General features: G+C 41.7%; 1 protein-coding gene across 6 annotated transcripts in view; it reads left to right on the forward strand.

Annotated features, from left to right (window-relative positions):
* Nucleotides 1–16,473, forward strand: part of pemt (phosphatidylethanolamine N-methyltransferase) — an 81,837-nt gene that overhangs the window by 60,431 nt on the left and 4,933 nt on the right. For 4 of the 6 annotated variants that reach the window (XM_056366570.1, XM_056366573.1, XM_056366572.1 and 1 more), the window contains 3 exons: nt 7–152; nt 5,896–6,007; nt 6,892–7,188. In XM_056366570.1, the coding sequence (XP_056222545.1) occupies nt 7–152; nt 5,896–6,007; nt 6,892–7,024 (391 nt within the window). In that variant the 3' untranslated portion in view covers nt 7,025–7,188. Of the gene's footprint in view, nt 1–6; nt 153–5,895; nt 6,008–6,891; nt 7,189–16,322; nt 16,398–16,473 lie in introns of those variants that run through there. The other 2 variants (XM_056366575.1, XM_056366574.1) reach the window with 2 other exon arrangements.

Raw genomic sequence — 16,473 nt, forward strand, 5'->3', positions numbered from 1 at the left:
CTGCAGTGTGACAGCGGCAATGAAGGCGCAAGCCAGGTGGGACGTGATGGACGGGACGGGCGTCTTCTACACTGGGGTAGCTCTCATGGTGCTGGGAACCCTACTGGTGGTCAGCAGCTTCCTGGCTCTGGGATTCACTGGAACCTTCCTAGGTGGGTGTCCAAGAAATATCTATCTAATGTCTTTGCAGATCCTCAAAGATTAGATTGATCAACGATTATTTAGTGATTAGGAACTTAAAGGAAATAATTTGAGCAACAATTTTGTGTTTTTTGTTGATCGCCACTAATTGTTGAACCGTATAAGTATCAAGTAATATTGAAAACGGAGGAGTGACCAGAAACACTGTAATTCTCTCTAATACCACAGTCATGTGTTCATGCTTGTGTATTATTACTGTATGAGAGTTGGGATTCGACTGACTCACACTCTGCCATATAAATGGAGAGAGATTGTTTCCTTTAAAAACGTGTTCTTTCAAACAAATGAAGTCATTACTCGTGACATCGACACTGGCAAATATATCTGTTTGCATTCAATTAATAAGAGTCTTCAATAAATAGCACTTGATGCTGTGAGAGTATTTACAGCATATTAAATTTAGCTGAGGATCTCATCCAGAGAAACCTGCAGTCAACGTGATGTTACACTGACCTTCAGTTCTAAATAAAACACCAGAGGGAACTAATTAAATAAGAAGTGCAACATGCACAGCCTCATTCCCCCGAAAGCAGAAAGATTTCTTTCTGGAATATTTTTATTGAATCATTCAGTCAACTGTACGCACCTACATTAAAATCACTCTTCATTCCAGGACCACACACACACACACACACACACACACACACACAAACACCAAAGCCAAAATCATTTTCCTCTGTATTTTACATTTATGAATAAGTAAAGTAAATGAAAGCAACAACAACAACAACTACTGGCTTGATTGCCATTCAGTTTTTTGTGAAGCTACTCATGGTCTCAAGAGGATGAATCCTACTGTCATCGATTTCTGGTTCGAAACGTAATTCCTCCGATGCTTCATGAGCCAAATGTGACATTCCCATCAGCCTCAGCTGTACGTTGCATAATGCTAATTGGCTGGAATAAGATAGCGAGCATGTTAACGTTATATCGGCTAAATGTTATGTTCATTGTGAGCATGTTAGCCTGCTGACGGTAGCAGCAGGCTAACGCGTTTTGCGTTGCCCCACTTTGCGCCAGGTGTAAGATACGGCCCTTAGTCTTTTTATTTTATTAATTCCTCTATTTATGTTTTTCCACACTATTTATAATATTTACATTGAACTAAATGTACGAGATCTTTGGATTGGACTTCTTTGTCGGGGGGGGGGGGGCATGTGCACACGTGCTGTTTCCTAACAAGGGCGTGTAAGTATCCTCACATGAGGAAAGACACGTGAACATGTTTGCGCCAATTTACACAGCCGTGCTCATTTCCATGCAGGCGACGGCACAAGCAAATATCTTCCCATCTGCTTCTGAGACAAACATGTTTCTTTTTCCGTTGTTGTGCCGTTCCAGGCATCGATCCAAATGACCACGAGTATGATAATCGCTATTGTGGTGATATGGGCGAGTGCTGGTATCTTGTTTCTGGGTCAGTCACTTCAGTGAGTCATCTACGAGATCCAGACTGTGTCTCAGCTCCTGCATCATCTTTGTTCATCACTGTATTGAAATGCCCTCAGTCCAGCACTCTGTCCCCACTAATCCCCACATGTGACACCAGAGTGGGGAGGCAGCCGGAGCAGCAGAAGGTGACAGGAGTTGGCCGGAGTCGGTGCGTATGTGAATGAACAGGAGTCTACTTTACATGCAGATTGAGCAGACCAATGACAAGAGACTGCTGGCATGTCTCGTTCTCCAAAGTCTGTAAAGCACAAAACATAAGTAAAGTTTTTGCTCAAGGACGACAGTGCGACTAATGAGAAGCACCGGGAACCAGGCCGTGCCGGTATCGGCCGGTCGGCAGGTTCCTTGGTGATATGGCAACACAGAGACGGGAGTCAGAACACAGAGCAACAGTGCTGCCGTAACATCGGTAAAGATGGAATTGAGGACAAACTGCCTGAATAGCCCAAGTGATGCATGAATTATCCCCAGACGGAAACATTTCTTTACAGCACAGCGGAGATAATTATATGCATTCAGTTATTTATGAGAATGCAATCTCTCCTTAGTACACACACTCCTTCAAAAAGCTGGATGCCTAGAACAAAATAATCACTTCATACCCACTTGCTTACACAAGCTTAACTACGTCAGTTCGGCTGCTTCCTATAGGATGTGATATTTATTTGTCCAATGAAAAACATCAAGTGTCTGTGCAGCTGAGGCTAAATGAAAAGAAACTATAAGCAAAATGAGCAGTGGGTTCTGTTCTGTCGTTGTTGCCAAAGTGTTACGAGTTGTCATTGAGATATTAATACAGCTGTAGTTTTTGTAGTGAACTAAATGTGCGACCTATGTTGGCCTGAAAACGCGTAATGTTAAGTCTTGGTTTGAGGGCAACATGTCATATTTTAAACCTGTGGCTTTTTATGTCTTTTAATGTGTTTACTATGAACAACAGTGTAGTGAGACAGACGATCCAGTTTTATTTATAGTTTTATTTTAGCTAAAAGGGGAAAAAATGTTAAACCACAAAACTACAAACAGACACCAACAGCAGAAATAAAAAAAGTACACTGTAGTTGCCACTCTCTGCCTGCAGGTGGCGCACATTTAAAGTATCAACCGCAAGAAATTTGCATTGCAATTTCCTGAACACATTCATGCTTCCAAGAGGAAAAACCCTTTGATTTTTATAATTATTATATACTAGTACTAGCAAAATTAACAGTATTTTTACAGCATCAAAGTTTATTCTTTACCTTGGAAAAAATACTATTTTTTCTTCCCATCGCAAGGTCCACTTAATAGCTTTTTCCAGAGCATTCAACCATATCACATGATCTTCATCAGCATCAGTTTTTACAATTTCATCCGCAGCCTTTTAGGACTTTGTCTCCAAGTTTGGCTTAATTAGGCATCACTGACTGGCTGAATGAATTCACGTCCTGCCGCTAATTAGTATCTGATGCAGAAACGTCCTGCATGCCTCTCGAAAACAATGAAGTGCAAAATTAATTACAAGCTCTGCTATTCGGCTAAAAATGTTGGAATGAACCTCCAGTAAATATATGTTTTAATGACACTGACGCATTATCCTCCTCTAAGTGCTACAGGGGAGGAAACGGCAGTTATATAATGATATCAGCTCAACAAAAAGGTCAGGGATTGAATAAAAAATGGTAAATACCTCAGCTGAGGGATGAGATAATTCCCCATATTCCTCTGATATACTGTAGCTCCCTAAAACCACACTGCATAACCTTTGCTTTTCTCATTAGTCATCTCCAATATGCCGCTTATTACTTATTTTGTTCAGCTGACTCCGGGTTGGAGTGCTGGTTGTGTGTGTGTGTGTGTGTGTGTGTGTGTGTGGTGGTGGTGGTGGTGGTGGTGGGGGGGGGGGGGGGGGGGGGGGGTTGATGTGTCTTATTTGTTCTATATATATCTCCTTGAGTCACCGTGACCTGGCGATTTCAAATTGATGGCACAGGGGCGGAAAGAAAGATCAACACAATCAAATTACCCGTAGTCTGAATGTGACGGCCGAACAGCGATCACAACCTGCTAATCACAGACCCGCTTCTCCAACTTCTAGGATGCCACGCTGCTCTTCAGCAAACCAAGCTCGCCTGTTTTCATAACCACAATGAAACAACAGTGACACGGGGGGGGGGAATAAAATGTTCTGCTTGGCTTTCAAGTCTGAATGGGTAAACGGTCACTTTGGAGGGAAAAAGAAGAATGAGGTTAGTGTATTGTTCTGCAGGGCAGCTGGTTCTCTATTCAAAAAAACCAAACACATTTGTTTATATAATCTTTATTTATTTTTTTTTTATTGTGGCGTTTAAATGAGCGCACATAATGAAAATCGCTATGTAACTTGGGCTTTAACGGCCTCTCTTCGACAGAAAACAGGGCCAGCAGCACCACATGTGTAACTCAGCAGGTGGATTTTACCTACTTGAAGCCTGTGTGTGTGTGTGTGTGTGTGTGTGTGTGTGTGGGTGGACGGACGACGGAGGTACAAGGGAAGTATTTGAATGTTCATGTCCTCTTATAAGTAAAATGGGTCACATTATGCCTGCGTTTGTGTGTCTATGCGTTTGTGTGTCTATGCGTTTGTGTGTCTATGCGTTTGTGTGTCTATGCGTTTGTGTGTCTATGCGTTTGTGTGTCTATGTGTTTGTGTGCGCACAATATGTGGGGGAACTTATTACACAGCGCCGTGGTAAGTGCTCAGGTTACAGTAAGCAAGTGTCCTAGTTCAGCCGCACCCAACTCGGTTATAGGCCAAAGACCTCCGTGGACACTGCGCGAGAAAACACACACACACTTGTTTGACTTCCGATGCTTGTTTAACTTGTGGTATCAGACAAATATGTTCAGATTAAATTTTGTCAAACTTAAAATGAATTTTTTGCTAAGAAATGTTTGTTTTGACTTGTGTATTTATTTGGTGAAAAATTATAACTTTCAAAAAGAAGAAATTGGCAGCGAGAACTCCCCCATATAGTTTTCTGTCAGGGGCTTTGACTTTTTGTTACTGGCTGACGTTACTGTTAATTAATTGATTAAAACATCTTTTGGCCAAACACACAGCTAAGCTGGGGAGCTAACGTTGTTAGCAATTGCTAAAATCCATCAATCCTCTCATTTGAATAATGTAGGACCAACACAGCAGTTTGAGGTTTTACTGGCGCTGTTTAAATGACCTCATCCTAATGCCCCCCCCCCCCAACTGGAAAATACCACCACGGGCTGTTCATGTCAACTAACCTCCTAATAACACCTTTCTTTGTTGAGTGTCTTGAAATTTGGCCAAAATTTGTGCTACGTTTGGATGGGAACACGTCTGTTACCACAGGTGGCAGCTGGGAAAACGTGGCAGCACTGTATGGTGTTCTCCCTAATACACTCATGTTATGATCTTTTTTTTTTTCCAGGTAATAGCACACCACTGAAGTGGACAGCGGGTCTCTTGGCAACACACAACACTTGTTCTCGAAATGTTTGTCAGCCCTGGCCGCGGGAAACACCCATCCACGGGCTGCAACCGTTGGCTCTGCGTCAAAAACTGTGTCCACAAACTGTTATCCTCTTTTTAAAAAAATGAAAGAACATACAAAAACACCATTATAACGTATTATACAAGTGAGACGAACTGATATTTCCTCGCTCATTTCTTGCTACAATAATCAAACTTGCACTCCAGAGTTTTCACATGAGGTCATGCAGTTGACATCAGTAACAGCCTGGTGATGGCGGAGCAGCCAGACAGTGCAGCATTAACAAGGCCGTGCGGTGCCAAGGTCGTGTTCCCTCACAGCGCATCACCAGTCGGACTTCAGTGTCTCCCGCTGTTTTGTCAGAAACGTGTCAAAAGTGATTGTAGAATGTCAAGCGGACTGAAATCTGTCTGGTCTGAGTTTAAAACACGGCATCATGGTCGATGACAATGTGGAAAACCATGGCAACAGTGTGAAACAGTCCACCAATCCCACCTGTACTGGTTGCTAACCTGGAGGCATGTATGGAGCTATGTTCCCCTGCTTCTCGCCAAGTGCATGCTGGGATACTCTCCAGCCTCATGTGACACTGAGAAGGGAAAAAGCACGTACAGACGTTGGACAGACTTTAGTTATGAAATGTGTTTGTATCAAACAAACAGCCAAGATTCTCTCATCTGAACCCGGTCCAGCGTTAACCCGCTGTGTGTGTGTGTGTGTGTGTGTGTGTGTGTGTGTGTGTGTGTTTTTCCAGGTGATTACTTTGGCATCCTGATGGATGAGAAGGTGTCGGGTTTTCCCTTCAACATCACAGAGAACCCGATGTACTGGGGCAGCACTGCCAACTACCTCGGCCTGGCACTCATGTAAGTATTGAGAGTATTTTTGGTCAGAGAGGGTGTAATTCAAATTCAGAAAGTCTCCACAGAGGTCTGAGATTGGCTCTGATGAATCATAATGCCGAGTTATTTTTACCTGGTACGTCAGGAACCGTTACTCGAACAGCTGTTCACACGTAAAGTGAAGACATGCAGAAAAAGCAGCATAGATAACAAGCTGTGACCTGCGAATGGAAAATACCGCTTCCAAGTCGAAAAATCATTTTCCTCTCGCAAAGAGGTGGGGAGGTAAAAACTTTTACGTGTGTGCCTCATCTCTATGACAACTGTGTGACCGCATCGCTGGGAGCCCAGGGTGCGTCGTTGCTAGGCGAGCGCTCCAGGGTTGACGAGCCCATCCGCCGATAAAAGCTATTAGCCCCCCATTCTTCCTCACACTGAGCTACGTGGACTCCATTCCTGATTATACTCTTTCTCTCTCTCTTTATAGTCCTTTTGGTTGTGACCAATTTTGCCCCATTTTCTCTCCACTTTGAATTTGATTCACTGTCAGCCCCAGAACCTCCTTTGTCCCGGCCCTATTCTCTCTGCATCTCTCTCTCTCTCTCTCGCTCTCTCTCACCCTCACCTGTTTCCCTCCAGTTACCTCCATTTTTCTCCGACCCGCTTGTTGTTCGAGTCTTTGGAGAAACAGAAGCATCCTCTGCCTCAACCTGTCTGCTGTCTTCACTCTTCATTCCTTTGTCCCTTTGTGCTGCTGCCTTAAGAAGCTACAGTAAAATAAATACAATCTCTGAATATAGGTCTAGGTGTGTGTGTGTGTGTGTGTGTGTGTGTGTGTCAACCATGTCGATTGTCCTTAATATCATTTTGAATGCATTTCCAGCTAAATGAAACGCTGTCATTTCAAGGTCCACTTACTCGCTTGTTCTGGAGCTTTCAACCATGGAGATCTCTTCAGGACTTCTCATCCATGCTGACTTAATGCAGCTTGAAGCAGTGTTTCTCCTATTAACCTTGGATCACATGACTACTGGTTTGTGAAGTGGGTGATGATTACTCAGAGAATTACCAGTGATTCTGCAGTTCCAGTCAGTTCTATGGAGCTTTTAGTGTCGAGGCTTTTGGTTTTTCTTACCCATAATTTCACAGTTTGTAGCTGGTTTCTGTGATAAACCCACTGTACACAACCTTCCCACTTCTGTTGTGTTGCATGAATTTGCAGCGCGTTTGTGTCTTTGCATGTGTGTTGTTAAGTTGCAGTGTGTTGAATCACTGTATTACACAGCAAAACAGCAACATGTTTACCAGTCTGGGGTGAACCAGGATTTAGTCAAAAAAAGGTTCTGGGCTGCAGGAGGCTTAATACACCGTGGCCCAGTTTCAGTCTGCAACAGCTTGAAATGGAAAGAAAACAAATTATGTTCAAAGTGAAAGAAAATCTTCCCAGAATCACCATTTTCAAAATATGACTGAATCATCCTGAGCAGAATATCATATAGTCACTGTGAAGAAATAGTCTGATTGAAGGCGCTTTCTTATCATTGATCATTTTATTGCTGTGATGGTGGTTGCTGTGACAACAGAGAACTTGGTGATTATTCTTATTTTCTTTCATCTGTCGTATTTCAGATACATTAACCGTCATGCAAAAGCCTCAAAGCCCTCGAAGACATTCTTCACTGTGTCTGAGGGCACTTGAGTGATTCTGAAGGATCTCACATCCTCGGACACACAAACAGCAGTCTACATGCATCTAGAACTGAGGAACCTGAGGAGGGGAGAAAAACCTCCACACACACACACACACACACACACACACACACACACACACACGCCCCTCACCCTCCTCCGATCCCCTTCATGTGCCAGCCCGTTTATGTCCCACACATTAGGCCACTTACTGGCCTCTCTCTGCGACCTGGAAGAGAGATTAGCTGACACACATTAGCAAATGCACTTAGACTAATACATGAGCACGAGCTGGACTCGTGCTGCTAAATAAATAAGACTGGAGCTGGAAATGCTGCATGATGCTGTTCCTGGTTGTGGTCATATACCATGTGGTTTTGCATGGAGCACCACTGCAGAAAAAGGACTGTGGCACCAAACATGAGTAGCAGTCGCCTGTTTTCCAAACTGTCAGTGCTGTATTTAGTTGAATAAGTCACACTTATCTGCTCTTGGTATCTTAAAATCTACAGACAAATATAAAATGCAGGAGAAAATTTTGCGGGGCAGGTGCGCAGGAACAGAATTAGTGGATCCAAAGGGGCAATTATTGCAACGTTTCAGTCCTGGACCTTCATCAGGCAAATGATTCTCCAACAAAGAGGAGCCACCTTCAATAGGAGTGGCTTAGTCAGCAGCCAGTCGCCTTATCCCATGTGAAGTGGAAGATAAATTGAATAGGTGAGTTAATAAAAACATCCGTCAATAAATACTTGTACAAAAGTGTCCTTCACGCATGTATTACAGTCCTGTACAAGATATAGCACATAAATATAATGTCCAGAGGTTTCGTGCAATATCAACGTAAAACTCAGGTTGCTCGAAAGAATGAACCGAAAGTTATATATCCATATTCTTACATCCAAAACAACAACATCAAAGATAGAATTGCATAAAAAAGACGTCTGAAATCTTCCGGCTCCTGAGTTTTACATTGAGTGAAAGAGTCTTTTTAGGTGAATCCCCAATAGGAAAATTAAAGGCGGAGTTATTGACCACTATTAGTGCTACGGAGCAAAGTTTTTACATGATGATCCTCGTTTTGTTTTTTCCGCCTGCGCTCGCACATGAAAGCAAAATGCATTAGCATGTGACTGACACAATATACATTCCTGCAGTCACAGGTTACAGTTCCATTTCAAAGAATACGTACAAAGACAACTGAGTGCTGCAAACGCGACAGTAGAAGAGCAACCGTCTGTTAACATCGTAGCCAAACAAGAAGGGTGCGTTTTAATACAGAACAAAGAAGAGAGTCAACATTGTTGTGCAGGTAAAACTGAACTCATGCATTAACCCCTCAAGTGATGGCGTGCAGAATAAATACTGCACATCAATAGTCGTCTCTGCCACTTAAAATGACACTGTATTCAGCTACTGAAACTACTTGCCCCCCGTCTGTTTGCTCTTTTTTCTCACACTTTGCGTAAAAAAACCCCTCCAGCCCAGTCCACAGTGGGGCAGTTAATTTATCTTATCACCATAACATTGCCAGAGTGATGAACAGCGTGCTGAATGCTGCCCTTCAGTTATATCATGGACCATTATCATGTGTTGAGCTTGCGGGATGGAGCCGCATCTTTGAACGAGAGAGAACAACAACACTGCCTTTTAAAAAGATCACTCTCTGCTCCAGGCAAAAGCACATTGCTGCTATTCAGCTGTGGCTGATACTACAGTGTGTATTCAGTACAGTACAGAGAGTGCAACAGCACAGGGACTGTAAAAGTAAGACAAGAACAAAGCATATATTCACAGCATAGCTCCTGTGGTCCAGACATGATTACGTTTGCGCCAGTCTCTGATTCCACTTATGGAAACTTTTAGAATAAAATTTAAAAATGTTCTTTCAGTCTACAATGCTCCACAGATCTGTGCTCAAACCTCAAAGTTCAAAGTTTCTTTATTTTCCCTTACAGCAAAATTGATTTGGAGTCAGGCTATAAATGAAGACACATACAAGGATACACATAGTACCAGCACTTCAACAGAAATGTAGGGCATGATCATGGCCAGAGTAAAAGTTCATTCATCAAGGTCAAAAGTCAAAGTGCAAAAGACACAGTGCACAGTCTGTGTAAATAAGCGATCTCTAGACAACAATGAAATACTATCTGCCACCTAACAACAGGATCGCCCTCCAGGAGGGACGTAGCTTTTCAGACCACCTGCCTGTTAAAGAGGTCTGTAAGAAGGGCCTGACCCCTCCCTGAAATCTCATTTGCCACTTTGATGAAGCTACCAAGCCTGTTTCTGTTGGCCAGAGTCTGATTACCATCCAGGCAACAACGCAGAGCATTAAAACTGATTCAATAAAACTTTTTTAGAAGAGAGTCATCATCTCAGAGGAGACATTAAAAGAGCGCAACATTAAAAGAGTTGTTGTGGAGGCAACATGTGGTTGTTGCACACATCTCTGCCGTGACTGTCAGATGTGATTATCAGACCTCTCAGGTCATGTGCCTCAGGCCTTCTGGTTCTTTCAACAGTTGGATCCAACGTTGTTGAAACCTGTTTTTAGTTTTGTGACCCTCGCTGCTGGAGTGCTGCGCCAGATGTGCTTCACCGTCAACATCGCAGACAAGTGGCCTTGATCACATTCCCTTTTCTCCTGCGCAAGTTTATCTGTTTCTTGTTGTGTTCTTTTTCCACATTAAATTTTTTTTTGTTACTACAGTAATTGTGTCGTACATTTAATTTTAAATGTACATTTTCATTTTTGCATCAGCGTGCACTCAAGAATCCAGAACCCACAAAGTGAAAACATGTTTTTGGACATTTTTGCAAATAAAATTTTAAATCAAAAACTGAAATTGGAATGAACACCATGTTATGACACGTTCACCTTTATATTGTAATATTGGTAAAAAAAAAAAAACAGATGAAGGATAGAAATGGCCAACAACTGATAGACATATGAATATGCATATAAATATCCGTTTTCAGTTTTTCCGGTTATGAACAACAACCAGATGACAGGCATTTCCTGCAATGTATGATACACAGCTTGATGCTACGCATTTGGCATTTCACTTTTCTATCACATGTGACTCGTTAAATAACACGTTAATTGCACATCCAAGGTGAAGCCCGGGATGGAGCGGTGTTACATATTTGGAGCTTTCCATATTTGTGATGAAACAGGCTAAAACAACATTTGAAATAGTTTTTTTAACTAATTTAGCAAAAAAAGCCACATGAAAACTCTCACATGTGAGATTCCCCTCTGTCTCAGCATCCTTCTCCACCACCTCCACACGTCCCTCTAAGCTTCTGTCTGAGTGCACGGCTTCACCCAACACTAATTCTCTGCCGTCAGTAGGATAATTGCAGAGCTTAAAGTGCTTTTCACTCAAATGGAAAGTTGACTGTGGATTTCTCTGTCGTTAAGACTGACTCAGTTGATCGCTCTGCAGCTGGACCTGCCTTGAGTCCTTGTTGCTCACGTATGTAAACCCGCAGTATATGTCAGTGTTTTCATAATAAATTAGAAGCAGCCGTCATCTCCCAGCTATATGTTAGACCGCAGAGAACGTTACCTGCTCCCCACGGGCGCCATTCGTTCAAAGGTTATTCCAATTAGTCTTGGAGTAAATTATACAGAATTCTTGCCTTTGAGTTGAAATTTCTTGCAAAACATGACACCTGCTTTTTTATTCTCCCCTGTGCTCTCTAATCAGGCCGAAAGGGAATAAGTGGATGTATTTGGATCTTTTACGCAGCGGTGGTACAGTGGTTTCCATCTTTTCCACTCCACCCCGACTCCCCTCCTCCAGCCTTCGCCCTTAACTCCATGAGCTTTGTATTTCCTTTCAGAGGAAACAGTCACAACGCAGAGGATTTACCATCTTGCTTGTTATGACTGCTTGAAATCTGAGCGCCCGTTGAGTTAACAGCGGCCTGAGTGGAATTGATCACCTGTGGTGCTGCTACTGCTGGTGTACCGTCATTAACTAATGTTACGTTTGTCTCAGTCAGACGATTTGTTTGTCGGTTCAGTCTCGCATCTCTCGTCGAACTCGTATGCAGGCACAGCAGGCGGCTGATTTCAGCGGGAAAAATACTGTATGTAAGAAGATAACCCCAGTGCACACACTAGCTATCCAGGTCCAAACAGCTAGCACAGTTAGCAACTCGCTGGTGAACACAGTGAAGAAGTAAAAGTACCCGTTAGCATTAACAGCTGTTTACTCACCAGTCTAGAGGAAACATTGTGAGAACAATGTGATATATATTTGTTTTTGGTTTTTTTTTCCCACGTCGCCCTGATCTTCGTCTGTATATGTCAGATTTACATCTCCAGTGTCTCAACACTAGACAATGCAAACTCTCATTCTCCCACTCCTTGGTTAAGCAGTATTTAATCAGAACAATCTCATCCAGATCAAGATTTTAGAACAAATTACACTTCCACAAGATCACAACAGGACAACTTTTCAACTGCAGAACAACCATCACACACACACACACACACACACACACACACACACACACACACGGATCACCACACTAATTAAAACAGTCACAAATGTTATTAAAAGTATAAAATATAAAGAGTCTCAGAGCAATGAGTGTCTCTAATTATAAACTCTTTCCCTTTTAAACCAAGTCTCTCCTGTGATCTGGTGTCATGGTTATTAACTTAATGAAATTATTTTTAAAAGCTTCAACCACTTATTAACGATGATTAATTAATTACAGGTGATGCTACTATTTTATTATTTCACACAGGTGGGTAGAAATCTGTCATTCCCTCTTATCGTGTGTGTGTGTGTGTGTGTGTGTGTGTGTGCGTGCGTGTGTGTGTGTGTGGGTAATCTTGCGACATTGATTTTCCCAGAGCGCAGGTCAGGTATCATCTGAAGGTTGAGGGAGTGTAAAGAAGAATACAGACGACAGTGAGTCACAGCACGCTCGCCGCTAACAGCACATGCGGCCTGTCTGCTGCCTGACACATGAGTTCGGATGCATGTTATTAGCCCAGTTTCAGCGGGGAAGCGTCTCTCGCTCAGTCTGAAGTGTTGTAGTATGAGCTTATAGAAGACATTGTGGAGAGAAGTGTGCTTTGCCTGTAATGCAGTCTACAAAGATCAGACACCTATCAACTTAAAAAGATTGCGCTAAAGTCATGTGTCTCATGAATGAAATGTGTTTTGTCAGATTTTGTAACATGATGTAAAAATGGGTCATCGGCGTCTAAAGATAAAGACGTGTTGGACATGTCATTATTTTAATGTTAAAATGCAAACAAAAGGTGCCGCTAATTATTTATTTGTGGTTTCCATGATGAAACATTTTACACGATAATTCTGATAACAATAATAACAATCGTGATATTACATTTTTATATCGTTTCCTGTTTACCTACATGTCAGTCACGTCCTGTTCATGTCACATGGCGTTTTCTGTGACTATATGTGAAAACTAAAACCTCTTGCTGTCAAACTTTGAATCTTTACATACATTCTTGATCAGGGAGAGCACTAACTCTTGGCCCCGGGTCCGTCAGCACATACTGTGATTTATGCCAAAAAAGCTAAACACTGACTAAGTGAGCGAATTAATGTCTTTGTCCAAATGCATTACTAGCGACTGCAGCCTGATTCAGACAGATAGCACTAACGGAGAGATACAAAGGCACATATTCATGTGCATAGACAGATTTCCATTCAGATTCAGATAAGAGCATGCAGACTGAGAATTACAGACATGTGCGAGCTAGACGGATGCACAGGATGGAAAATAATATCACTAGTGTAATATCAGCATTCGTTTATTCAGAAAATAGCACCACGCTGACAGATGTTCTCTCTGTAGATCATATTGTGAGCATATATTTTATAACAGTGAAAAACCCACAGCATGTAGACGAAACCAACAGGATAACATACAAAAAGATTTGTGTCATTAATTACCATAAAGAAAGGACAAATTGGATCAGAAGAAGAAGAAAAGAAGAAGAGAGGTGCTTGTGTTGAATGAGGGCAATGTTCCAATTTGACACAAGCAAGTCAGCCGACAGCCTGACCAATTTTAGTTCTGTCATTTGTAATTATGACAGTTTGTAATATGGGTCAGTGGTAAATATAGATGACCGCACACACTCTGACTCATCATCATGTAAGATTTATGTGTCACGATCACCGGGTCTCACCGAGGTCAGTGTTGCGTGACAGGGTCGAAGTCAACGAAAGCTGTGAATCAAATGTAATCACACCTGTTACGGACCTGACACAGAAGTCTAAAGTCACGAGAGAGCTGTTCAAGGACTCAACAATTTTTCTCCCATCTTCCTGTTATCAACAGATAGTGGACTGAAATGGATGAGGGACTAATGTTGAAAGATGTGCAGGAGGGAACATCCAGCACAGTGACCTATGGGAAGTAGTGCTGTTAGGGGAACGTTTTAACTATATGTTAAAGTCAAAATGTAAAAACTGATCAAATATAAAATCAATTTGGTGTCAGAATCCAAAAGCAAGTATTTTTTTTTTTTTTTAGATTTCTTTTTCTTGATCAATTCTAAGAAAAAGTACTGACCTCGAATTCTAAGTTAAGAAAGCTCCCAGTGGGTGCCCGTGCTGCAGTTCTATTTTTATGTGGCCCCTGCGATCTCCACAAAGGTCAAAGGCGGTGAAAAGAATTGAAAGAAGTGATTTTCGGAAACCACAGGTAGAGCAAAACCTTTCATCACTCATCGCATGTCTCGACCTGGTTGATGCGTTCTGTAGGGAGCGAAGCAAAAAGATAGTCACTGCATTCCAACTGTGAACATGAAGTCAGAGTGATTTAACATCCGGCTATTACAGTTGTAGACTAACACATTTGTCCTCTTATTCCGAGTGGTGTCTTGCAGGGAGTTTTGGAGTTTGAACAAACTGTTTTTTTTTTTTTTTTTTTGGAGATTGTCTAAGAGTTGGTATTCCCCGTTAATTAATGTCTGGAAAAATTATACAGAAACTGGATTGGTGAACTGAACTAGTTTCTTAGCGGCATGGCTCCAGGAATGGCAATTCGATATTCATGGTCCCCAGAGGAAGAATCTTACTGCCTTTGGTAATCCTCTAACGCTTCATCTAGCACCACCAGTTTGCAGAATATCTCACTATCTAATGGGTGAACATTTTGCACAGAGATTCATGGTCCCCACATGATGTACCCCTGATGATTTGGTGATCATTTCTTCTAGAGACACCAGGTTCACGTGAGCGGTTTTGTACATGTGCAGCAACAGCTGTTCGATGGATTACCATGATATTTGGCACACACATTCATGTTCATCACAGGATGAATCATCCATCTGATATTTGTTGAGTGGACCAGTCTGGACTAAAAGTAGTGCACTGACCAACATTGCCGTCCTAGAAGATATGTGGCTAAACCCACAAGCTACAGCTAAAAAGCTTTTCTCATGGCACTGCTCAAAACATCTACTTTTTCTCTGAATGCTTGATGGTTCAAAGCATCATTTCCATGAAACCTAGAGCGTTGATTAAGTACAACACTCACAGTACAAGTTGCTCTTCAAATGTTTATTTTTGGAATAACACTATATATTACACACAATATATATTTGTATGTATTTGTTGTTTTGTAATTGACCTTACAGAAAAATCCAGAAAAGCACTGAACTTGACTTGACTTTTTTCTCTGTGTACTGGTGCCTCCGTTACTCTTAAGTAGGTCAGGGTGGACAGTTTTATAAGCCGCATCAGCAAGTCTTCTTTAGATGCCCCACAATGTGTTGCTGCTGTGACAGATTTGCTTATGCTTATTTCTTTACCTTAATAATAAATATTGCAATAGTGAGCTACAAAAGGTGATGTCGCAAGAAATTAAACTGCCACCCACAGAGTACAACGAACACGTAACATGTATCTACAGTGACATCACATGAAAGCTCTTTGTTACTCACACCGCTGCGCTACATGAGATGGCTTTTAGTCCAGCAATTGCAGTTTTTTTTACCTAATAATGCCAACTGCATTACCTCCATCATGCAGGTCTGTGTGTCTTTTTTTTTTGCTGTTATTTTCCTTGATAAAATAAATCTGTGTTACTGTGCCACATTCTGATCAAATATACAGTATGTAGGTCAGTATGTCATGTGTTTATTTTCCTCCACAAGGATGAACTACAGGGTAAACCATTTTGAAATTCCATTGGTATTTTTAAAGGGGTCTTTTAAAATCATTTATTTTCTTAAAATATATCTGATTTATTTATCACCGACTATATTATCAAACAGGTTTCAATCCTTTTTGCTCTTCTCTGGGATTCAGCAAGTTAATAATTTGATTCAACCCAGATCAAATTCACTTCAGATTTGCATTTTATTTATTATCTGTAATATTTTGAAGGCATGGAAAAAAAATAGTTGGGACAAAAAGACACAGATTTTATATTTGAATCCGAGTGCTTTTGTTCTGTTGCCCCCTTTTCAAGTCTTTCTCTACCTCGCTTGCTCACCGCCATTACACACTTCACATCAGCCTGAATTGGGCTCTCCACTGTGTAGTGGTCTACATATTCAGTACATACTGTGCTCCTCAGAAAATATATGACCCAACCTTCATCTCTTATTTTTTTTTCTTTCTCCCTCTGTCACCAGTGGTGCCTCTCCTGTTGGACTTGTCCTGACTGCCATAGTGGCTGTGGCTTACAAGGTGGCGTTAAGATTTGAGGGGTAAGTCTAGTAAGGGTTACAAATGACAACATATGTTTTGTGAAAGCAAAGTTGTCTCTGACCATCTGTCAATTTA

Source organism: Seriola aureovittata, chromosome 21 (genome assembly GCF_021018895.1).
Source record: "Seriola aureovittata isolate HTS-2021-v1 ecotype China chromosome 21, ASM2101889v1, whole genome shotgun sequence".
Classification (NCBI taxonomy): domain Eukaryota; kingdom Metazoa; phylum Chordata; class Actinopteri; order Carangiformes; family Carangidae; genus Seriola; species Seriola aureovittata.